Consider the following 25,994-nt stretch of genomic DNA (forward strand, 5'->3'; position numbering starts at 1 on the left):
CCCCCCACACAGTGTAATGCCCCCATTATGCCCTTTATGCAGGATGTATGATGCCCCCACACAGTGTAATGCCCCCATTATGCCCCTTATGCAGTATGTATGATGCCCCCCACACAGTGTAATGCCCCCATTATGCCCCTTATGCAGTATGTATGATGCCCCCACACAGTGTAATGCCCCCATTATGCCCCTTATGCAGTATGTATGATGCCCCCCACACAGTGTAATGCCCCCATTATGCCCCTTATGCAGGATGTATGATGCCCCCACAGTGTAATGCCCCCATTATGCCCCTTATGCAGGATGTGTAATGCCCCCATTATGCCCCTTATGCAGGATGTATGATGCCCCCACACCGTGTAATGCCCCCCATTATGCCCCTTATGCAGTATGTATGATGCCCCCACACCGTGTAATGCCCCCCATTATGCCCCTTATGCAGTATGTATGATGCCCCCACACAGTGTAATGCCCCCCATTATGCACCTTATGCAGGATGTATGATGCCCCCCACAGTGTAATGCCCCCATTATGCCCCTTATGCAGTATGTATGATGCCCCCACACAGTGTATTGCCCCCATTATGCACCTTATGCAGTATGTATGATGCCCCCACACAGTGTAATGCCCCCAGTATGCCCATTATAAAGGATGTATGATGCCCCCACACAGTGTAATGCCCCCATTATGCCCCTTATGCTTTATGTATGATGCCCCCACACAGTGTAATGCCCCCATTATGCCCCTTATGCTTTATGTATGATGCCCCCACACAGTGTAATGCCCCCATTATGCACCTTATGCAGGATGTATGATGCCCCCACACAGTGTAATGCCCCCATTATGCTCCTCATGCAGGATGTATGATGCCCCCACACAGTGTAATGCCCCCATTATGCCCCTTATGCAGTATGTATGATGCCCTCACACAGTGTAATGCCCCCATTATGCCCCTTATGCAGTATGTATGATGCCCCCACACAGTGTAATGCCCCCATTGTGCCCCTTATACAGTATGTATGATGCCCCCACACAGTGTAATGCCCCCATTATGCCCCTTATGCAGGATGTATGATGCCCCCCACACAGTGTAATGCCCCCATTATGCCCCTTATGCAGTATGTATGATGCCCCACACACAGCGTAATGCCTCCATTATGCCCTTTATGCAGGATGTATGATGCCCCCACACAGTGTAATGCCCCCATTATGCCCTTTATGCAGTATGTATGATGCCCCCCACACAGTGTAATGCCCCTTATGCAGTATGTATGATGCCCCCACACAGTGTAATGCCCCCATTATGCCCCTTATGCAGTATGTATGATGCCCCCATTATGCCCCTTATGCAGGATGTATGATGCCCCCACAGTGTAATGCCCCCATTATGCCCCTTATGCAGGATGTATGATGCCCCCACAGTGTAATGCCCCCATTATGCCCCTTATGCAGGATGTATGATGCCCCCACACTGTGTAATGCCCCCCATTATGCCCCTTATGCAGTATGTATAATGCCCCCACACAGTGTAATGCCCCCCATTATGCACCTTATGCAGTATGTATGATGCCCCACACAGTGTAATGCCCCCATTATGCCCCTTATAAAGGATGTATGATGCCCCCATTATGCCCCTTATGCAGGATGTATGATGCCCCCCACAGTGTAATGCCCCCATTATGCCCCTTATGCAGTATGTATGATGCCCCCACACAGTGTAATGCCCCCATTATGCACCTTATGCAGTATGTATGATGCCCCCACACAGTGTAATGCCCCCAGTATGCCCATTATAAAGGATGTATAATGCCCCCACACAGTGTAATGCCCCCATTATGCCCCTTATGCTTTATGTATGATGCCCCCACACAGTGTAATGCCCCTTATGCTTTATGTATGATGCCCCCACACAGTGTAATGTCCCCATTATGCCCCTTATGCAGGATGTATGATGCCCACACAGTGTAATGCCCCCATTATGCTCCTTATGCAGGATGTATGATGCCCCCACACAGTGTAATGCCCCCATTATGCCCCTTATGCAGTATGTATGATGCCCCCACACAGTGTAATGCCGCCATTATGCCCCTTATGCAGTATGTATGATGCCCCCACTCAGTGTAATGCCCCCATTATGCCCCTTATACAGTATGTATGATGCCCCCACACAGTGTAATGCCCCCATTATGCCCCTTATGCAGTATGTATGATGCCCCCACACAGTGTAATGCCCCCATTATACCCCTTATGCTGGATGTATGATGCCCCCATTATGCCCCTTATGCAGTATGTATGATGCCCCCCACACAGTGTAATGCCCCCATTATGCCCCTTATGCAGTATGTATGATGCCCACCACACAGTGTAATGCCCCCATTATGCCCCTTATGCAGTATGTATGATGCCCCCCGCACAGTGTAATGCCCCCATTATGCCCTTTATGCAGGATGTATGATGCCCCCACACAGTGTAATGCCCCCATTATGCCCCTTATGCAGTATGTATGATGCCCCCCACACAGTGTAATGCCCCCATTATGCCCCTTATGCAGGATGTATGATGCCCCCACAGTGTAATGCCCCCATTATGCCCCTTATGCAGGATGTGTAATGCCCCCATTATGCCCCTTATGCAGGATGTATGATGCCCCCACACCGTGTAATGCCCCCCATTATGCCCCTTATGCAGTATGTATGATGCCCCCACACCGTGTAATGCCCCCCATTATGCCCCTTATGCAGTATGTATGATGCCCCCACACCGTGTAATGCCCCCCATTATGCCCCTTATGCAGTATGTATGATGCCCCCACACAGTGTAATGCCCCCCATTATGCACCTTATGCAGGATGTATGATGCCCCCCACAGTGTAATGCCCCCATTATGCCCCTTATGCAGTATGTATGATGCCCCCACACAGTGTATTGCCCCCATTATGCACCTTATGCAGTATGTATGATGCCCCCACACAGTGTAATGCCCCCAGTATGCCCATTATAAAGGATGTATGATGCCCCCACACAGTGTAATGCCCCCATTATGCCCCTTATGCTTTATGTATGATGCCCCCACACAGTGTAATGCCCCCATTATGCCCCTTATGCTTTATGTATGATGCCCCCACACAGTGTAATGCCCCCATTATGCACCTTATGCAGGATGTATGATGCCCCCACACAGTGTAATGCCCCCATTATGCTCCTCATGCAGGATGTATGATGCCCCCACACAGTGTAATGCCCCCATTATGCCCCTTATGCAGTATGTATGATGCCCCCACACAGTGTGATGCCCCCATTATGCCCCTTATGCAGTATGTATGATGCCCCCACACAGTGTAATGCCCCCATTGTGCCCCTTATACAGTATGTATGATGCCCCCACACAGTGTAATGCCCCCATTATGCCCCTTATGCAGGATGTATGATGCCCCCCACACAGTGTAATGCCCCCATTATGCCCCTTATGCAGTATGTAGTATGCCCCCACACAGTGTAATGCCCCCATTATGCCCCTTATGCAGGATGTATGATGCCCCCACACAGTTTATTGCCCCCATTATGCCCCTTATGCAGGATGTATGATGCCTCCACACAGTATAATGCCCCCATTATGCAGGATGTATGATGCCCCCCACAGTATAATGTTCCCCCACTACCGCCTGAGGTTTTACAGTTGGAATATTCCCTCTGGGATTGGTTTTCCCTTTGCCTGCTCCCCTCAATGTAGACCCTCGAGCATGTATACAGGCATGTAGGGGAGCAGGCCTTACTAGATATCGAGGCTTTGTACAGTAATATTCCGCATGAGGACGGTATCAGAGGAGTAAGACATTTCTTGAAATCGAGATCAATAGAGTGTAGCAGACATAATGACTTCATGGAGGATCTTCTAAAATTCACTCTTACTCATAATGTCTTTCTTTTTGACAGGAAGTACTTCCACCAGCTCAGGGGTACTGCGATGGGGAGCCCCTGTGCCCCCTCATATGTTAACCTTTTCCTGTGCTGGTGGGAGGAATCCACAATATTCAGGGATGATGATAAGTGGTGGCATCCAAATATTGGGGTATGGTACAGATATATTTACTACATTTTTATCATCTGGTCAGGGACGAGTGAACAATCTTTTGAATTTGTCAGGGAACTCAACATCAATAGAGTGGGCCTTAGATTTACATCTGAATTTAATTATAATAATTTTTATTTTTATAGCGCCAACATATTCCACAGCACTTTACAATTTTAGGGAGGACTTATACAGACAATACAGACTTTACAGAATAAGCATAACTCAGATATTAAAAGGAGTGAGGGCCCTGCTCACAAGCTTACAGTCTATAAGGAAATAGGGGAGACACAAAAGGTAAAATGTACATATATTGTATAATACCGCCTTAATATACTAAATAGGGTAAGTACATAACACTACATGAACTGGTCGCCAGCCAGTATGTGTACAGTACAGACAGAGGCTATTCAGTGCATGGATGGTATGAGCATGATTTTGAAGAAAATTTTAATATGGGCCAAAACTGGGACAGTTAGATAAGTGTGTTGAGGTGATAGGCTAGTTTAAAGAAATGGGTTTTTATGGCACGCTTAAAACTGTGGGTATTGGGAATTAATCAAATATTCCTGGGTAGTGAATTCCAAAGAATTGGTGCAGCATGCGAGAAATCTTGGAGACGGGAGTGGGAGAATCGGATTATGGAGGATTTTAGTTTTAAGTCATTAGCAGAACGGAGGGCACTGGTAGGGTGGTAGACTGAGACGAGGGAGGAGATGTAGGGCGGTGCTGAATCGTGGATAGGTTTGTGGGTAAGAGCAATAAGTTTATATTGAACTCTGTATTGGATGGGCCATCAGTTAAATGACTGGCACAGGGAAGATACATCGTTGTATTGGTTGGTGAGGAATATGACCCTGACAGCTGCGTTCAGGACGGATTGGAGAGGGGAAAGTTTAGAAAGAGGGAGACTGATAAGTAAAGAGTTGCAATAGTCCAGACGAGAATGAATAAGAGCTACAGTAAGAGTTTTTACCGAGTCAAAGGTAAGAAAATTTCTGATTCTAGAGATGTTTTTGAGGTGTAGAAGACACGAGCGAGCAAGTGATTTGATGTGAGGAGTGAACGAAAGGTCTGAATCAAGTATGACCGCAAGACAGCGGGCATGTTGCTGGCGAGTAATGATGGAGCCACAAACAGAAATGGCAATATTGGGTACAGGTAGGTTAGTGGAGGGAGGAAATACGAGTAGTTCAGTTCTTGACAGATTCAATTTTAGATAGAGGGAGGAAATAGTGTTAGAGACAGCTGAAAGACAATCACTGGTATTTTGTAATAATGCAGGGGTGATGTCCGGAGAAGAGGTGTATAATTGGGTGTCATCAGCATAGAGATGGTACTGAAAACCGAATCTGCTGATTGTTTGTCCAATAGGAGCGGTATATAAGTAGAAAAGAAGAGCGTCTAGGACTGATCCTTGAGGAACCCCGACAATAAGGGGAAGGGGAGAAGAAGAAAAGCCAGCAAAAGACACAGTGAAGGAGCGGTCAGAGAGGTAGATCCACAGTGTCAAATGCTGCAGAGAGATCCAGGAGAATCAGCAGGGAGTAGTGACCATTAGATTTGTCTGTTAGTAGATCATTAGAAACTTTAGTGAGTGCAGTTTCAGTAGAATGTAAAGAGCGGAAACCAGATTGTAAAGGGTCAAGAAGGGAGTTATCTGAGAGATAGCGGATTAGACAGGAGTGGATCAGTCATTCCAGGTGTTTAGAGATAAAGGGAAGATTGGAAACAGGTCTGTAGTTAACAGCACAGTTCTGGTCGAGGGATGTTTTTTTAAGTAATGGATGTATGCTGGCGTGTTTAAAAACGGAGGGAAAAATACAAGATGAGAGGTAGAGGTTGAATATTTTAGTTAGGTGAGTGGTGACAGCTGGAGAAAGGGACTGAAGGAGATGTGAGGGAATAGGGTCACTGGTGCAGGTGGTAGAGCGAGAGGAAGAAAGGAGCCTTTTCACTTCTTCTTCCGTGACTGGTTCGAAGTCAGAAAATGAGCAAGATGCAGTGTTGGAGGGAGGAGCATGCATAACATTTGGGGATTGAGAGAAAATTTCCTATCGGATATGGTCAATTTTTTCTTTGAAATAATTGGCCAGATCGTCAGTGCTGAGGTTGGTGGTTGGGGACTGTGCTGTTTGATTAAGAAGAGAATGAAAAGTGTCAAACAGGTGTTTAGGATTATTGGAACATGAGATGATGAGGTTGTTAAAGTAGGTTTCTTTGGAGAAGTGAAGGGCGGAGTTATAAGTTTCAAGCATAAATTTATAATGGAGGAAATCTTCGGTCAGATTAGATTTTGTCCACAGCCGTTCAGCACACCTGGCGCACCGCTGAAGAAAACGTGTTTGCAGCGTGTTCCAGGGTTGTCGCCATCTGTGCCGAGTTGTTCTCTGTGTAGGAGGTGCAGCTTCATCCGGGGCGCATTGCAATGTTTCGTTATAATGCTTCAGTGCAGAGTCAGGGCATGAGATGGAGGAGATTGGGGCCAATGATGATTGCAACGTTTTCATAAATTTCTGGGTGTTAATGGCATGTATATTTCTGTAAGTGTGGAAAGTGGGGGTGTCTTGAGCAGGGTGACAGTTCTTGACAGAGAATGAAAGAAGGTTGTGATCAGAGCGCGGAAGAGGAGAGGTAGTAAAGTCATGCATTGAACAGAGCCGGGCGAAGATCAGGTCAAAGAATATTTCCATCTTTATGTGTAGGAGAATTAGTAAGCTGTGAAAGGCCGAAGGAGCAAGTTAGCGATAAAAGATGAGTGGCAGATGGGGAGAGGGAATCGCCAATTGGGATGTTAACAAGTCTCCCATGATGAGGGTGGGGGATGTCATAGGATAGAAAGTTTGGAAGCCAAGTGGCAAAGTGATCCACAACCTGATGGGAGGGGCCCAGAGGGCGATACACAACTGCCACTCGCAGGGAGAAGGGCCGGTAGAGTCTGACTGTGTAGGCCTCAAAAGAAGGGAAGAAAAGTGAGGGTACTGGGGGGATAACCTGAAAAGTACATTTTGTTTAAAGGAGCAGACCAACACCAATTCTTACCAGTTGCTTTTCCTGTATGTACTGATCAAGAAGGATTGTAATGGGACTCTAGAGACACTCATCTACCATAAACCTTCAAGCACTAATAAACTATTGAAGTGGGATAACCACCACCATCCCCATAAAAAGAGGAAAACCCAAGGGCCAATTTTTACAGTTAAGAAGGTACTGATCGAATGTCACAGATTTTAATATACAGGCAATAGACCTGAACTCCAGATTAAGGGATAAAGTGTACTCATGGTACATTTTGGATTCCGCATCATCGTTTGCAGAAAAATGGTCTTATCCATCAGCTTATCTTTTTCTCATTCAGATCTCTAAAATACCGGATCCTCTCAGTGAAGATCGTCTATATAAGAAAATTTTCCTGATTTATCCAGGAAAATGATGGACAAGATGGTGGAGAGGATATTACACCTCACCCTAGAGATCCTCTTCCGGATTACTGGAGAGGTGAGAGATTCTGATGACGTCACATTACATCATTCTTATCTATGGGAATAACAGATGAACAGAACTGGAGAGGTGAGGACTCTGAAAATGTCTGTAGTGAGATTTATTAATGTGTCTCTCCATAACTAGGATTACACAGTAGTGAAGAAGACCTCTAGTGAGCACTGTCAGGACCCTGTGTCTGAGGAATGGGGAAGACCCCTGAGCCCAATCACAGGGCCTCCACCTCACCCCCTGATACATGAGGGCATCAATGACCAGAAGATCCTAGAACTCACCTACAAGATGATTGAGCTGCTGACTGGAGAGGTGAATCATGGGACATTATACAGTAACGCTATGGAGTGATTAGGTGCTTGACGGTATCATTGTATGTGTCAGGTTCCTGTAAGGTGTCAGGATGTCACCATCTATTTCTCAATGGAGGAGTGGGAGTATTTAGAAGGACACAAAGATCTGTACAGGGACATCATGATGGAGGTTCCCCAGTCCCTCACATCACCAGGTAATAGACAGCACTAAATACACACGGCCTATAATTATCTGTATGTAAAGAATGAATTCAGTCCCTGTATGTGTTTCCTCCAGATCTATCCAGTACGAGGACAACACCAGAGAGATGTCCACGTCCTCTTCTTCCACAGGACTGTAAACAAGAAGATCCCAATGTTCCTCAGGATCATCAGGTAGATGGAGAGAAGGTGTCATGAGATTTCCCCTATGATGTGTAAACGGCTGTAAAGGTCATGTCTTCAGTTTTGTTTTATCCACCATTATTATGTTTTATATTTGTGTTATGAGAACGGTGGAGATAACAGGATTAGAGCCGATCAAACTTGTGACTTCTCCTTCTGTCTGTGACTTTTATAATATTTGTTTCAGGGTGAAGATCTGACCCATATTAATACTATAGAGACATATGTGAGGGGTGATGAGTGGTGTAAAGAGGAGATTCCTACATATGACTACCCAGGTGAGTAGTAACCACTAAATACAGAGAAGTCACAGATTCTTCTCAGTCACCGGCTGTGGCTTCTTTATCAGTGGTGTGGTCCGGCCATATCACAATCGTGTGATCACCATTTTGCCGCTAGACCACAAAATTCTCCTCCGTCCGAAAATATTCAAATTACTTTGTGTAATTGTGAAAGCCCTTTTCTATAGAACTTACAACCTGGAGGATCCACCTACTCCCTGGGATTAGGAGACGCTGACCGTTACCTGCCCAGATCTGTAAACTACAAAGCCTAATGACAGCGTGTGTAGAATGTGCTGACAAGTTAGAAAATCACTTGAAGAAAAATATTATGATGGGTCTGTAAGAAAAAGTGGAGTGTAATGATGCTGTTGGCTTCCTAGATCCCTGATATCTTATTGGATGAATCTACCTTCTCTCCCTTCTGTGCTGCTGAATGTGCTCTTTATGACTGAACTTCACTTTTATGATCGACAACATTAAATGTGCAGTGAGGGCTGAGTGTGAATTTCTGTACAATAACAGCGGAGTTTCCCTTTATCCTGAGTTTTCAATTTCTTTTAAAACCAACTAACTTCAAACAGGATTGTGATAAACTACATAAAAATCATTACACCTGTGCCATGATATATCTCTAAGCTGTGCGTGGCTGATGGCTGTAATATACATTTATTCACGCCTGCAGGAGATGTGGTGGCTCCAGCCCTGGTTTCATGGATTCACTCCACATCATAAATAGTATTGGGCGAATTTGTTCGGCATTTCGAATTCCGGTTCCTGTTCGGGGTTCCAGCTTGTTCGCTCCAAATGGTCAACCATAAATGAGTGCTACTCCAGTTTAGTGTTGGATTTCTCCCTTCATACATACGTTGTTGTTGGGGATGTTACATGTTTTTATATTCTTTCTTTTTTTTACAGGTTCATTCTGTATGATAGTTTGATTGTGGTGGGATCGGCCTGCCTCACTTATGTGAGTCTGTAACTCCCTGGTAGTGTTGAGCCACCCCCGTAGTGTTCGAGTTCGGTTCGGTTCGTCGAACACCCGTGTGTTCGCCGAACTGTTCGTCGAACTGTTCGTCGAACACCGTTAAAACCAATGGCAGGCAAACAAAAACACATAGAAACACATAGAAAACACCTTCAAAGGTGTCCAAAAGCTGACAAACTGCTCAGAAGACACAACTAACACATGGAAAAGTGACAAGTACATATAGTCATGCGAAAATAAAAGAGGTGGAGGAGTAAAAGGAGGGGGAGACACAGATATAGGCATGTCATGCCCTTCTAAAATCCAAAAAGTGAGAAGCCGACACGTTCAGTCCGCTCCTGCCCGTGCCACCTCCGTGTCGCCGGGTTTGTGCCAGAGCCGTGGTGAACCCTGACGGCCAGCCCCCCTCTCCCAATACTGGTGCCTGTCCGCTGGTGGGTCGAGCGAGCCCCCCTGTGGTGGAGGCAGCTCTAAGCTTTTTAATTTAAATTGTCTCTCTAATTTGAATAAATACACTTTAAATCCATTTACAAGGATCTATTGGAGGGCAAGTCTCATGCCAGCAGCCGCGTAATTCCAGCTCCAGTAGTGTCCACTAAAGCTGCTGCAGTTAAAAAGCTTTTATAAGGATCGAGCTCGGCTGTCCACCGCAAGGCATCCTACTGCCAGTCCCAGCCCCTATGCCTTGGGGTGCCTCCTGATGCTCTTCACTGAGTATCCCGTGGTCCCGAAGCATTTCCTTTGAAAAAATGAAGTGTCCAAACTACAGGTGGTGTAGCTTGCTTAACAGCCGGGATAATCCGCTGACTAGCAGACCCTGCTACTAGGCACAAAGTATTTCCTGGGCTAGATGCAGTTAAAAATTTGTAATTAGATACTCTCGTTGGATGCTGAGAAAGCATTCCATAGAGTCTCCTGGCACGCCATATATGATTCTCTTAAAAAGCTTGGGGTAGGGGTCTAGGGTACCCTTTTATAGCCAAAATCACGGCCCTGTATCGCAATACGTCACCTAGGCTGAAGATAAATGGAACTGTAGCACCCTGAGGGCTCGGTTGCTACAGAGGTATTGCACCTCACCCAGAGGTGTGATATCTCACTCTCAGGTAAGGATGTAGTGTGGATCAGGACCCGACACCTGCATGCATTACACCACATTGCCGTGGGGCAGGGCGACCAATATGCCCCTGAGATGGGCACGACAGTCCCTGTCCCTGGCTGGAGTGGGGGGAGGGAACACTGAGGAAGGGGAACCCTGTAGTGCAGGAGCAGGGAGGAAGCAGTTCCTGGGTGCATTGAGAAGGGAGTATAAAAGGTGGGCACCATCTTAGTTCAGTGCAGAGAAGTCTGAGCAGAAGTGGCAGGGAGCAGGGGCTCTGCATGAGCTCTGCTCCGGAGGCGGGCCTAGTAACAGAGGCCCAGGCCTGTAAGAAGCAGAAGGAAGGAAGAGGAGCGGAGAAGGCTCCAGGAACGAGGAACGAAGGGATCTCAGGGGTGTGGACGGGCGAGTCGCCACCGCACGCCCGAATCCACCTGCGTGGAGGGGTCAGGCCAAAGGGGGAGACCGGTCCCCGAAACTAGTGGAGGCAGGAAACGACCCTCAGCTAGAAACAGGAGGCTGTGACATTTTATGTGGCGCAGCCCCTCGCTACACCCGCTAGGAAGGCACCACATAGGGTCAGGGAAACTGGCGCCAAGTTTACCAAGAGGAGGCCCGAGGCAGCCGGACAGAAGGGTTGGTAAGAAAGGCCAGACAAAGGACACACAAAGGGGGTCCTGTGAAGCACTCCAAAGTTATCTGGGAGTTGTCTGAGCCCCTCACCTGGTGAGCACAGTACGACGTGGGCAGCCGTTACCTGCAGACGTGGTCTGGATAATAAGAACTGTGAGTAAAGGCCCTGGACTGCATCACTGACTCCGTGTCGTTACTGCTGCTGCCCTGCACCATCACCCCCATCCTCCGCATACACTGCCCTGAGGCTATACTCCTCCCGTGGGGAGTTATGCTACGCTCTGCTGCACCCACAACACCAGCCTCAGCGGTCTGCCCTGGAGCGGCGGTTCACTCTGACCGCAATCCATGGGTGGCGTAGTCGGACATTTAAACATCAAAACCACATAAATAGTTCCGCCACTGGTTTGACCGCCCTGAGCCACGGAACCGGGTTGCCGCCACGGAGACTACAACCACCAGCATCCACCAAAAAGGGTCCGGCTCCGGGTGTCCCAAGGCCCAGGGGGCGCGTCAGAACATTTTCATCACCTTTCACAATCACCAATGGGACAAGGCAGGGATGTTCTCTGTCCCCTCTCTTATACATCCTAGTGACGGAGCACCTGCTCTCATCAATTCGCCATAACCCCAATATTAGGTGGATTGAGGTGGGAGGCACCGAGTACAAGTGCTCTCTATTTGCTGATGATGTCCTAGTATATATCACTCAATCACATATATCCATCCATGCTGTTATGGCTGAAATAGATCACTTTGTTACATGGTCAAATTTTAAAATCAATGCAGCGAAGTCTGAGGCCCTCGATGTCTCCCTCCCCAAATCCATACAGGATTCCATCCAGTACAACTTTCCCTTTGCCTGGCCCTCACAGGGTATCAAATACTTAGGAATTCCTATTCATAGAGACCTCTCCCATCTATGTTATCTTAATTTTGGGCCCTTTATTGAACAACTCCATACAGACCACGGTTGGCAAGTTAGAACTGTAAGATTCACTACGTGAACCACTGGTGTTTTGTGGAAAAGCACATGTACACTGTGTTCCAAATTATTATGCAAAAAGTGTTTAGGAATGATAAGGGAAGAATTTGTTTGTTTGTCAGTTAAACTCATTGATGGTGATGTGTGTCAGGGCTCTTTATATCACTGTAAGCAATTGCAGACACCTGTGCTAATTAGTTTGGCAGGTGTGTCCAATGAAAGGCAAGACTACTTAAGAAGGCTGTCTCACATTATTAAGCAGCCTACATTTTCTGCCAAAATGGGAAAGAAAAAGGATGTGTCGGCTGCTGAGAAGCAACAAATTGTGGAGTGTTTAGGTCAAGGCATGACTACAATCAACATTGTGCGATGATCAGGATGAAGTGTCTTGGCAATCAAGAAGTATGTAGCTGATTCACAGTACACACGTGTGCGTGCTGATAAGGGCAAATTGAGGACTCTTTCCTACAGGCAATTACGTCAGGTTGAAAGAGCAGCGGCAAGAAAGCCTTGTCATAGCAGCAGACAAGTTTTTGAAGCTGCTTGTGCCTCCAACGTCCCCCGAACAACAAGATGCAGGGTCCTTCAGAGGTTTGCAGCTGTGCATACGCCATCCTGTCGACCTCCTCTATCCACTTCACACAAGCAGAAACGGCTCCAGTGGGCCAAACATTACATGAAGACTGATTTCAAAACTGTTTTGTTCACGGATGAGTGCCGTGCAGCGCTCGATGGTCCAGATGGATGGATTGGAGGATGGCTGGTTGATGGACACCCCACGCAAACACGGCTACAGCGCCAACAAGGAGGAGGTGGAATCATGGGGAGAGAGATTGTCGGCCCCTTTAGGATCCCTGAAGGCGCTAAAGATGAACTCCATAATGTATGTGGATTTTCTCAAACAGCACTTCCTGCCATGGTTCAAGAAGAAGAACCGTGTATTTCACAGCAAGATCATTTTTCTGCATGATAATGCACCATCTCATGCTGCACATAAAACATCTGCATCTCTGGCTGATATGGGCATAAAAGGGGACAAACTTATGGTGTGACCCCCATGCTCCCCTGACCTCTACCCCATTCAGAACCTTTGGAGCATCATTAAAAGGAGTGTCTATGATGGCGGGAGGCAGTTCACATCTAAGCAACAGCTCTGGGAGGGTATTCTGTCCTCATGCAAAACAATTGAAGCAGAAACCATCCAAAACCTGACAAATTCAATGGACGAGAGAGTTCAGAAGCTCCTTTCGAACAAGGGGTCCTATGTGAAAATGTAACATCACCTAGAATAAAGTTTTGAGTTGAAAACTGTTTGATTTCAGTTTCTAACAACCTGCTAATGCTTATAATTTCAAAAATGACCATTTTTTTGGTCTTTATTAAAATGAAAAGGTTGATCGAAAAGTTTGGGGGATCTAAGAGTGTGGCAACCCAGTAGTCATGATTACTTCGAATTCTGACAATATGAGGGTCATGCTGCAGGTAGTGCAGCAAGAAGGCACTTATGTGTCTTGCGCATCTCGGAGCCCCAAAATTATTTTCCGGGCTAGATGCAGCTAAAAATTATTATTCATTTTAAATCTGGTGAAGCTTTAGTATAGATGGCCTAATAGAATCAGTGCTGCACACTGCTACAAAGCCCAAATTATTTTCCAGCCAAGATACAGATAAACATGATTAGTAATTTGAAAGCTTAAAACGGTTGGTAGGGTGATTTTAACCAATCATCAAGCTTTTACTCTCCCCAGGATGACACAGGGGTAGAAAAGTCATTTCGGATCCATGATTTGTTCATCTTTATGAACGTGAGTCTGTCTACATTATCAGTGGAGAGCCGCGTGCGCTTATCTGTCAGCACACCACCAGCAGCGCTGAACACACGTTCAGACAGAACGCTGGCTGCGGGGCATGACAAGATCTCCAAGGCGTAAGTGGCTAGCTCCGGCCATTTATCCAGATTGGAAGCCCAAAAAGAGCAAGGGTCCAGTGACACAGTCATGGCTTCAATGTTTACTTGGAGATACTCCTGTACCATCGTCTCTAGGCGTTGACTATGTGTCAGACTTCTTGTCTCCTGTGGCCTTGCAAAGGATGGGCTAAAAAAGTGGTGAAATGATTCCGCAAAATTGATGTTACCAGCAGATACTGTGGTTCTGTTACGGTTTGAGTGCTGAACACTTGACGGTCCCACGGTTGGCAAGTTGGAACTGTGAGATTCACTACGTGCACCACTGGTATTTTGTGGAAAAGCACATGTAAGATTCTGCAACAGTCATAGAATCATAGAATCATAGAATGTAGAGTTGGAAGGGACCTCCTGGGTCATCTGGTCCAACCCCCTGCTCAAAGCAGGATTCACTAAATCATCTCAAACAGATGTCTGTCCAGCCTCTGTTTGAAGACGTCCATTGAAGGGGAACTCACCACCTCTCGTGGCAGCCTGTTCCACTCATTGATCACCCTCACTGTCAAAAAGTTTTTTCTAATATCTAATCTGTGTCTCCTCCCATTTAGTTTCATCCCATTGCTTCTAGTCTTTCCTTGTGCAAATGAGAATAAAGATGATCCTTCTACAATGTGACAGCCCTTGACATATTTGTAGACAGCTATTAAGTCTCCTCTCAGTCTTCTTTTTTGCAAGCTAAACATTCCCAAATCTTGCAACCGTTCCTCATAGGACATGGTTTGCAGACCAGTCACCATTCTGGTCGCTCTTCTCTGAACTTGCTCCAGTTTGTCTATGTCTTTTTTAAAATGTGGTGCCCAAAACTGTACACAGTATTCCAGATGAGGTCTGACCAAAGAGGAGTAAAGTCCGATAATGACTTCACGTGATCTAGACTGTATGCTTCTGTTAATACATCCCAGAATTGTATTTGCCTTTTTTGCTGCTGCATCACACTGTTGACTCATGTTCAGTCTATGATCTATTAGTATACCTAAGTCTTTTTCACATGTACTGTTGCTTAGCTCTATTCCTCCCATTCTGTATATGCTTTTTTCATTTTTATTGCCCAGATGTAGTACTTTGCATTTTTCCCTGTTAAAAACCATTCTGTTGGTTGCTGCCCACTGCTCCAGTTTATTTAGGTCTTTTTGAATCCTCTCTCTCTCTTCTCTAGTATTAGCTATCCCTCCTAGCTTTGTGTCATCAGCAAATTTAATCAGTTTACCCTCAATTCCTTCATCTAAATCATTGATAAAGATGTTGAACAATACAGGTCCCAGGACGGAGCCCTGTGGTACCCCACTTGAGACATTCATCCAGCTGGATGTGAAGCCATTTACAACCACCCTTTGAGTCCGATCACTAAGCCAGTTATGAATCCACCTAACAGTTGCCTGGTCCATTGCATACTTGGTCATTTTTTCAATAAGGATGGTGTGAGATACTTTGTCAAATGCTTTGCTGAAGTCAAGATATACTATATCTACAGCATTTCCCTGATCCACCCAGTCAGTGATTCTGTCATAGAAGGAAATTAAGTTAGTCTGACATGACTTGTTAGTTACAAACCCATGCTGACTCTGGTTAATCACTTCATTCTTATCCATGTACTTACCTACATGTTGTTTAATAATTTGTTCAAAGATCTTTCCTGGTATAGAAGTCAGACTCACCGGCCTATAGTTCCCTGGGTCCACCTTCTTCCCCTTTTTGAAGATAGGAACAACATTTGCTCTTCTCCAGTCTTCTGGGACTTCTCCTGTTCTCCAAGAATTTTCAAAGATTATGGAGAGTGGTTCTAAAATTTCTTCTACGATCTCCTTCAGTACTCTGGGGTGTAATTCATCTGGACCTGGAGACTTGAACTCATTTATGTTAGCTAAATATTCCCTCACAATCTTTCTGTTTACAGATAACTTGGATTCTTCTATTCCTTTAAAACGACAGTGAAGATCAGTTGATGATACATTTTCTTTCTGAGAGAAAACAGATGCAAAATAGGAATTAAAAAGTTCGGCCTTCTCAACATCCTCTCTTACCATTTCTCCATTTTCATCCTGTAAAAATCCTATAGCATCTTTGACTTTTCTTTTACTTTTGACATACCCCCAAAATCCTTTTTTGTTGCTTTTGACATCTCTTGCAAGCCTTAATTCATTGTCAGCTTTAGCTAACCTGATACGTGCCCTACAGGATCTGCAGACTGCATTATAATCTTCTTTAGATATGCCTCCCTCTTTCCATTTAATAAACATTTCTTTCTTTCTTTTTAGCATGTGTTTAAGTTCTGTGTTCATCCATCCTGGTTTCCTTAAATGCTTCCCATTCTTCCTACTTTTCGGGATTGTTAACGATTGTGCTTTGAGAATCTCAGTTTTAAAAATTTCCCATCCTTCCTGGACATTTTTGTCCTTAAGGACATCCAGGCGTTGGATCCCTCCTATTCTCTTTCTGAGTCTCTTAAAATCTGCCTTTCTAAAATCTAACCTTGAAGTTTGAGTCTTCACATGTCTTCCTCCTCTAGTTATCAAAAATTCTATAATAGCATGATCGCTGCCTCCTAGGGTCCCAGCCACCTTTACCTCCTCAACCATTTCATCCGTGTTTATAAGGATTAGATCCAAAGTAGCAGATCCCCTTGTTTTCTCCCCTACCTTTTGGAAGATGAAGTTGTCAGCAAGAGAGGATAAGAATTTGCTTGACCTGTTAGTTTTACTTGAGAGAGATTCCCAACAAATGTCTGGATAGTTGAAATCTCCCATGACCACTACGTCATATTTTTTTGAGAACTTGGTCATTTGATACATAAAGAGTTCATCCATATCTTCAGCTTGCCCAGGTGGCCTGTAGTAAATGCCTACAATGGTGTCCTTTCCGTTGTTCTCTCCATGTATTCTTACCCAAACAGTTTCCACAGAACTCCCAGTCTCTGAAACTTCAATCTCTGTGCAGATATACGCTTTTCTAACATACAATGCGACACCTCCTCCTCGTTTATCAAGTCTGTTTCTTGCAAATAAGTTGTATCCTTTTAGCCTTTTATTCCAATCATGTGTATCGTCCCACCAAGTTTCAGTGATTCCAATGACATCATATTTCTTTTCCTGCATTAGTAGTTCCAATTCTCCTTGTTTGTTGCCCATGCTTTGTGCATTTGTATAAAAACAATCAGTCTCTGCTGATACTCCTGCATGCGTGCATCCCTTTCTATGGCAGGAATAATTTCTGCAAATTTACTTTTGTACCGGGGATCTAACAGTGTGGCAACCCAGTAGTCAGGATTATTTCTAATTCTCACAATTCGAGGGTCATGTTGCAGGTAGTGCAGCAAGAAGGCACTCATGTGTGTTGCGCATCCAGGAGCACCAAGTCCCTGTTGTGTTGGTGGCGAGGTAACAATCATGCTTCCTTCCTCTGTCCTCTCCCCCCAACCTCGCACAACAGAAATGTGATCAAGGTCTCCCTCATCTGATGAGTCTTCCATCAGTTCGTCCTCCACTTCTTCCTGGGCTCCTGCACCTTCCTCACTAGTTTGGCTGCTACCATGCGCCCTGGTAAAACCATCTCCCCCACCCTCACATGCCTGCCGCCTTGGTGCTGCCGACCGTCTGGACATTGCAGATGTTAGCCCTTCCGCATACAACTCCTCCTCCTCTACTTCCTCCACCTCCTCTTGTGCCACCACCTGACTCCGAATTCTGTTTAACATGTGCTCCAGCATGTAAATCACCGGAATAGTCATGATGATAATGGCATCGTCAGCACTAAACATCTTCGTCGCCATTTCAAAACTGTGCAGAAGGGTGCATAGGTCCCTGATCTGAGACCACTCCTCCAGCGTGATTTGCCCCACCTCTGGATCTCGTTGGCCCAGGCTATACGTCAGAACGTATTGCACCAGGGCTTGTCGGTGCTGCCACAGTCGCTGCAACATGTGCAGAGTTGAATTCCACCGGGTAGGCACATCGCATTTTAGCCAGTGAAGTGGCAGGCCCAACAACTTCTGTAGAGATGTAAGTCGCTGAGCTGCGGGATGCGAACGGCGGAAGTGAGCACACAGCGACCGTGCCCTCTGCAGAAGGCCATCTAGTCTGGGATAGTGGGCTAAAAATTGCTGGACAACCAGGTTCAACACGTGAGCCATACAAGGCACGTGTGTGACATTGCCCCGGCGAAGGGCCGCACCCAGGTTTGCAGCATTGTCGCACACGGCCTTCCCTGGTTTCAGGTCCAGTGGAGACAACCATTCATGAAATTGGTTCTCCAGAGCTGACCACAACTCCTCAGCTGTGTGACTCACATTTCCCAGACATTTCAATGTAAAAACCGCCTGATGACGTTGAGCCCTACTGCCAGCATAGTAAGGAGGTGTGCAGGATCCCTTCTGCGCAGTTAGAAAGCTTGTGGCATGACCAGACAGGCTTTGGGTGCAGGTGGAAGACCGAGAGGAGGTTGAGGAGGCAGAAGCAGTGGAGGAACTTTGACATAAAGAGGATTGACGCACAACTCGTGGGGACGGCAAGACTTGGACAGCAGCCCCTTGTCCTGCTGTCACCATAGTTACCCAGTGCCCAGTCAGCGACATGTAACGCACCTGTCCATGCCTACTCGTCCAAGTGTCTGTGGTGAAATGCACCCTGTCACACACAGAGTTTCTCAAAGAAGCGGTGATGTTGTGTGCGACATGCTGGTGGAGCGCAGGCACACCTTTCTTTGAGAAGTAGTGCCGACTGGGCATCTGGTACTGGGGCACTGCGACGGACATAAGGTCTCGAAAATCCTCTGTGTCCACCAGGCGGAAAGGCAGCATTTCTGTAGCCAAGAACTTGCAGATGGTGAAATTCAACCTCTTAGCTTTCTCATGGCTAGGAGGAAATGGTCTTTTACTTGTCCACATCTGAGGGACCGAGAGCTGGCTATTGTGCTTAGAAGGGGTTGATAAGGGTGTCCCCGGCAAACTGCCGGTCTGTGAGGAAGATGCAGGCGGACATGTTAGGTTGCCTTGATCCAAAGGTGGTGCTATCGATGTCGGACAGCGCTCAACACCAGCTGGTGTTACCACCTCCAAAGAAAATGATGACCTGCCAATCACGCTGGCTGTTGCGGGTAAAGAGGTGGCAGGTCTGCGCCCCAAAACAGGTGTGACTGCTGTCCCCCCAGTCACAGAGGATGAAGAGGCCGCGGATGCACAAGATATGGCAGACGGTGGTTGGCCCGGCCGGCTAGGCCACATTGTAGCACACTGAGCTTCCCACTGCAACTTATGCTTCATGTCCATGTGCCGGTTCATGCATGAAGTACTCAAACTATGTATTTTTTGGCCTCTACTTAGCTTTTGCTGACAAATGTTACAGATAACACGAGTTGGGTCATCTTTATCGATCTGAAAAAATGCCCAGGCTATGCAAGGCTTAGCACCCATGCGACCTGAAGAGCCACCACGACTTGTGGTGAGAGGCAGAGTTGTGTTTGAGGATGCAGTTGTTGACGTGCTTCCAGTACTACGTCTCTGTCCAGGAAGGCGCAACCTGACCTCGTCGTCACTAGCATCTTCCTCCACCTCCTCTGCTGACCTCATCTCTTGGCTGACTGTGGGTTGACAGTAAGTGGGATCTCCAACCTCATCATCATCACCCTGTGCTTTATCACACCCGTCGTCCTCAGAGCCAACCTGTTCCTGCCCTGACAAAAAACTAAAGTTGTCGCTCCAATCAGGTATTTGAGTCTTATCATCGTCTTCCTCATTGTCTCCACCAACAGGAGTTACAGTTTGGGAATGAGGGTCTACATTATGGTCAGAACCTTCTGCGTCTGGTCCTGGATCTGACTCATAAAGATTCTGGGCATCAGTGCAGATCATTTCCTCGTCTGGATTCACAGAAGCGCTGGAGTCGACCTCTGATTCCCAAGCTATAGTATGAGTAAACAGCTCTGCAGACTCAACCATCTGTTCTACCTCATACTCAGACGGGCAGCTGGAGATTTGGGAGCTGTGAGGAAGCAAGTGCGATTGGGGTGACACCTTTGAGGACTGGAGTATTTGTGATGTTGAAGTTGATGTGGAGGAGAGCCCACTTAAAGGAGCACTTGATATCCGTTGAAGCACCTGCTGTTTTTGTGCCTCATCTGGAATTTGTAGCGATTGGCGTGGCCGTAAGAAAGGGATCTTATCACATTGTCCGCTAAAAGAAGTAGACATTTTAGTTTGGCTGGAAGATGGTCTTTCTTCTGCAGATGTTACTGTTGCTTTAACACCTACCCCACGGACACAACCTTTTTTCCCCTTCCCAACACGCCTATTCCCCTTTCCACCAGCAGCAGGCCTTTTTCCACTCATTTTTGTGGTTAACTAATTAACAACTCTGGAGTTGTTTGCACAAAAAAACAATGGATGGGAACCGAGCAGAGCTGAGTGGCCAAACTGTGGTATTAGGCCAAAACTATTGGCTGGGTTAGATGCAGAAAAAAATTATATTCAATTTGCAACCTGATGGAGGTCTGTATAGATGGATTAATAGAACAAGTCCCACACACAGCTAGAAGCCCAATATTTTTTCAGAGGTAGATGCAGAAAAAAATATATTCAGTTTGCAACCTGATGGAGGTCAGTATAGATGGACTAATACAACAAGTCCCACACACAGCTAGAAACCCAATATTTTTTCAGAGGTAGATGCAGAAAAAAATATATTCAGTTTGCAACCTGATGGAGGTCTGTATAGATGGATTAATAGAACAAGTCCCACACACAGCTAGAAGCCCAATATTTTTTCAGAGCTAGATGCAGAAAAAAATTATATTCAATTTGCAACCTGATGGAGGTCAGTATAGATGGACTAATAGAATGATGCTATGCCCAAAAGATTTTACTTCACTAGGTGCAGTAAAAAAATTGGTATTCTATACACAGGTGGTATATCTTGCAACACAGATAGGCTACTCCACTGACTAACACACTCTGCAATAGGCCAAAAAGGATTAGCTTTGCTAGATTCAGCCAAATGCTGTGAAAAAAACTTGCACAGACCTGCCTGGCAAAAACTGATAGGAACTGATGTAACCTAGTCCTGAAAAGGACTCCAATTACAATTAGTCTTTACTCCCACAATCTATCTATTTAAGAGCACAGACCTGCCTGATAAAAGTCGTAGGAAATGCTGTAACCTAGTCCTTAAAAGGACTGCAATCACAACTATTCCCTACTCCCAAGCTATCTGTAGATTTGTGCGAAAATTGGCTTGAAATTAACAAGGTATAGCGCAGACAGCAACAGCAGTGCCGTCTAACACGCAGCTGCAGCAGTGAGAAAATGGTGGTGACGGGGAAAATGGCTTGGTCTTATAGGGCAAGGACATGTGACATACACTGCCAATGACACATGCCCTTGCTTGTGTGAAAAAAAGCACTTCGCTCCGTGTGTGCGCTGCTGATAGGCTGACAGATTGCACCTCCCCACTGTAAATGCGGGAAAGAGAAAAAAAAAATGGAGATCTTCATTGTTCCTGCAGAGATCCATCCCCTGCCCCTCCCCCCACCCCGCTGTACACTCAAGCTGCGTATTAACATTAATTTTCATCATTACTGAGAAAAAATCCAGTTATGATTTTGGTGCACGAACAGTTATCGAACATAACCTCGAACAGCCGAATTTTTCTCAAATTGTTCGTGTTCGCCGAACGGCTCGAACACCGCCCAAAACAGCTCGAATTTGAGATTGGCGAACAGTTCGAGTAGAACAACGCTCATCTCTACTCCCTGGTAGTCTTTCAAAAAGATCTCCATTGCCTCTTCCAGATGCCCAAGATCTAAATTTAAAACACCTCAGCTCTGCACTATTATAAAAAGTTCACTTTGAATGTCTATTTTTTCTTTTTGAAACTCATCTGATAGAAAATATTGTCCCTTATGATAGTTTAGATTGCTAACAGCCACCGAGCCCCATACTCCAAATACCCCAGAGAGGTTTCACCACTGGTTACTCATTTTTACTGATGAAGACTGTTCAGTTTGATCATTTCAGTAGATGTGTTATTGTGTATAGTCACAGTTTTTGACTTCAGTAATCCTCTGCTTTAACCCCTACCTGCAGCCAGTTTTGTGTTCCTAATTAGGCCCCATTTTTCAAATCTGACGTGTGTCACTTTATGTGGTGATAATTTTGGAATCCTTTACAAAGGATAATACGAAACAAATGGACCTTACAAATTATTTTCCAACTTCTTTTGACTCTGACAATGTCCTATATACGGTTGTACAGTACTGTTTGGGCACATGGCAGGTTAAGAAGGTAAGGAGTGACATTTAGCTATTAGGAATGCTCAAAAGATGGCTACCATGAACAGGCTTGTCACTATCTACCCTGTTTACAGATTTCACAAATTACTTTGCTCATCACCCTTTAACCCCTCTACATGGATCTGAACCTACACAGAGACCCCTAGGCTTGAGCCACGGTGTTACCTGCTATTTGGTGGAGTGAGATGGGAAGAAGAATAGTCAGGTAGCCGGGTCAGAAGAGGGCAGAGAAAATACAAAATCAGAAGACACAAGAGTAGTCAGTAAACGGGCCGAGGTCACAACAGGGAACAAATACACAAGCCGGGAGCTGAGCACAGAGGACTGAACCAGAGGCGAACAAGGCTGTATCTGGCAGCTTCCGGCAATATGCTTCCAGCTTTAGTAGTGTGTGGTGCTTTCCAAATTGCTGAAGCAGGGAGCGGATTAATCCAGCTGGACAGAACACACACCCATACTGCCAGACTGGATGGTACTACAGGTCCCAGCAACCCTAATCTTAGTGGCTGGACAGAGCCTGCACCTTTTACTCCATATTTGGGAGGCAGAATGAACAAACAGTTGAACACCACGCTCTACTGGTTCATCCTATGAGATTTTCTATTAGATGGTCATTGTCCTGGTGAATAAGTGAATATAACTTGCCTTTTTTACAGACCGTTTAAGTAGAAATGTTCAAAAATATAAAATTCAAGGATTTTTTATTAAAAAATAATAATTGGTTTTATTCTTGGCAGATGACTGTATCAGGAGATCAGAGGAACAGCTGACATCTTCAATTTTTAAATCAGATGATCTCGAAATCCCACAGGATACAATTGAAATGAATGACATTTCTCCAGATTTACCATCATCCCTTCACAGCAAAGATCTGTCATCTGATCCTTTGAAACACGTCCTGTCTTCTGATTCATTACCGACTACTAAGGAAAATCAAAGTCACAAAATAAGCATTAAAGAACAAACTGCTCCTAATGCAAAGAAGCCATTTTCACATTTAGAATATAGAAATAGTTTTCCTCTCAAAAAGTCTTTTCTTAAACATCAAAAAATTCACACAGCAGAGAATAGATTTTCTTGTTCCAAGTGTGGGAGATGTTTTAACCAGAAATCTAGTTTTCTTAAGCACCAGAGAACCCACACAGGGAAGAAGCCTTTTTCATGTTCAGATTATGGGAAATGTTTTGTACAGAAATCATATCTTAATATGCATCAGAGAACTCACACAGGGGACAAGCCTTTTCCATGTTCAGAATGTGGAAAATGTTTTACAGAGAAATCAACTCTTATCAACCATCAGAGAACACACACAGGAGAGAAGCCATTTTCATGTTCAGAATGTGGGAAATATTTTACAGTGAAATCAAATCTTATCAAACATCACAAAACTCACACAGGGGAGAAGCCTTTTTCATGTTCAGAATGTGGGAAATGTTTTACAGAGAAATCTACTCTTATCAAACATCAGAGAACTCGCACAGGGGAGAAGGCTTTTCCATGTTCAGAATGTGGAAAATGTTTTAACCAGAAATCTAGTTTTCTTAAGCATCAGAGAACCCACACAGTGGAGAAGCCTTTTTCATGTTCAGATTGTGGCAAATGTTTTGTACAGAAATCATATCTTAATATACATCAGAGAACTCACACAGGGGAGAAGCCTTTTTCATGTTCAGATTGTGGCAAATGTTTTGTACAGAAATCATATCTTAATATACATCAGAGAACTCACACAGGGGAGAAGCCTTTTTCATGTTCAGAATGTGGGAAATGTTTTGCAAAGAAATCAAATCTTATCAAACATCACAAAACTCACACAGGAGACAAGCCTTTTCCATGTTCAGAATGTGGAAAATGTTTTACAGAGAAATCAACTCTTAACAACCATCAGAGAACTCACACAGGAGAGAAGCCATTTTCATGTTCAGAATGTGGGAAATATTTTACAGAGAAATCAAATCTTATCAAACATCACAAAACTCACACAGGGGAGAAGCCTTTTTCATGTTCAGAATGTGGAAAATGTTTTACAGAGAAATCTACTCTTATCAAACATCAGAGAACTCACACAGGAGAGAAGCCTTTTCCATGTTCAGAATGTGGAAAATGTTTTAACCAGAAATCTAGTTTTCTTAAGCACCAGAGAACCCACACAGGGGAGAAGCCTTTTCCATGTTCAGAATATGGAAAATGTTTTAAACAGAAAGATACCCTTGATAACCACCGGAGAACCCACACAGGGGAGAATGCCGCAACTACACCCAACTAGTCTGTACAGACAAGAAAGGCTCTAGTTGCACAACTAAAATCGCCACCTCAGATCTAACTCCCTAATAAGTCGTTGAGGAGTTTCTCATACCTCCTGAGGAACCAGAGGGGAGGCCGCAACACACTATCAACAAGGGGAAAGGAAAGTATAAAGTAAAATACGAAAACCCTGAATGAGAATCAAAAACACATTCATATAGGGCAAAGAAGGCAAGCTAAGGAGAACCAAAAATAAAAGGAACAAGTATAATCTCCCAGAAACCTAACATTGTTAGAATGAAAAGGTACTGGGAGGGAAAGCAAACTGACCGGGAGGATAGTTTTCACCTTTGTGGTGAAACTTACAAAATTCATCCTCACCAACTGTATATGTAAAACCCGTCCATTTATAATGACCATGGACAAGATAAAGATTCCCAACTCACATCAGGACCACAAGATCGCAGGTACTTTCAGCTGCATCACAACTAATGTAATGTACTTAATTATATGTAGCAAATGTCCAACTGGGGGTCTGTATGTAGGGGAGACAAGGCAAAAACTTAAAACAAGGATGAATTCTCACCGCCACACAAAAAAAGAAAAAAAGAATAGATCTACTTGTGTCCACACATATTTATGGCCACAACTGCTTTTCCCTTTCCGAAACTGATAGTTCTGCTTCACGTCACTTGTGTTATCTATTGCATTATTCCTGTGCCCTGTTACATATAAATATGTGGCTCTTCAGATTTTGTGTTGTACTATGTCTGATGAAAAACCTGAGTAGTCTCGAAAGCTTACTGACTAATGACTAACTGAAAAGATGGTATCAACCACTGAAGACTCTCAAATTTTATTATTTTTCTCCATACAGCAATTTTAAGATCTCTCCACAGGTGTTCAATGGGATTTAGATCCAGACTCATTGCAGGACAGAACTCTCCAGCTCTTTGTTTCCATCCATTTTATGGGTGCTTCTTGAAGTGCTTGGGGTCATTGTCATGCTGGAAGACCCATGACCTAGGACGCAAACCCAGCTTTCTGACACATCAGATTTCATGATGCCTTGCACACAGTCAGAGGCAGCAAAACAACCCCAAAACACCTTTGAACCTCCACCATATTTGACTCTATGGGTTGTAAATTTATTGATTATGCTGCGCACCTTGGACGAAGGAACATACCGATCTCTAAAGACGGACTTATAACTTTGAAATTATTGATATTTTTCAACAATTTTGGTTCTCAAGTCCTCAG

At 45.0% G+C, this 25,994-nt stretch overlaps 1 protein-coding gene across 1 annotated transcript in view; it reads left to right on the forward strand.

Annotated features, from left to right (window-relative positions):
• LOC141219376 (uncharacterized) overlaps positions 1-25,484 on the forward strand; it is a 40,445-nt gene extending 14,961 nt beyond the window's left edge. Inside the window, exons 2-7 of the mRNA XM_073666099.1 lie at positions 7,427-7,566; positions 7,696-7,875; positions 7,948-8,071; positions 8,155-8,252; positions 8,449-8,539; positions 23,228-25,484. Of these exons, the coding sequence (XP_073522200.1) occupies positions 7,498-7,566; positions 7,696-7,875; positions 7,948-8,071; positions 8,155-8,252; positions 8,449-8,539; positions 23,228-24,756 (2,091 nt within the window). The 5' untranslated portion in view covers positions 7,427-7,497 and the 3' untranslated portion in view covers positions 24,757-25,484. The remainder of the gene's footprint in view (positions 1-7,426; positions 7,567-7,695; positions 7,876-7,947; positions 8,072-8,154; positions 8,253-8,448; positions 8,540-23,227) is intronic.
• Positions 25,485-25,994: the final 510 nt, after the last annotated feature.

The sequence above is a fragment of the Phyllobates terribilis genome, unplaced genomic scaffold (genome assembly GCF_046119375.1).
Source record: "Phyllobates terribilis strain yellow unplaced genomic scaffold, ASM4611937v1 Scaffold_265__1_contigs__length_2625494, whole genome shotgun sequence".
Taxonomy (NCBI): domain Eukaryota; kingdom Metazoa; phylum Chordata; class Amphibia; order Anura; family Dendrobatidae; genus Phyllobates; species Phyllobates terribilis.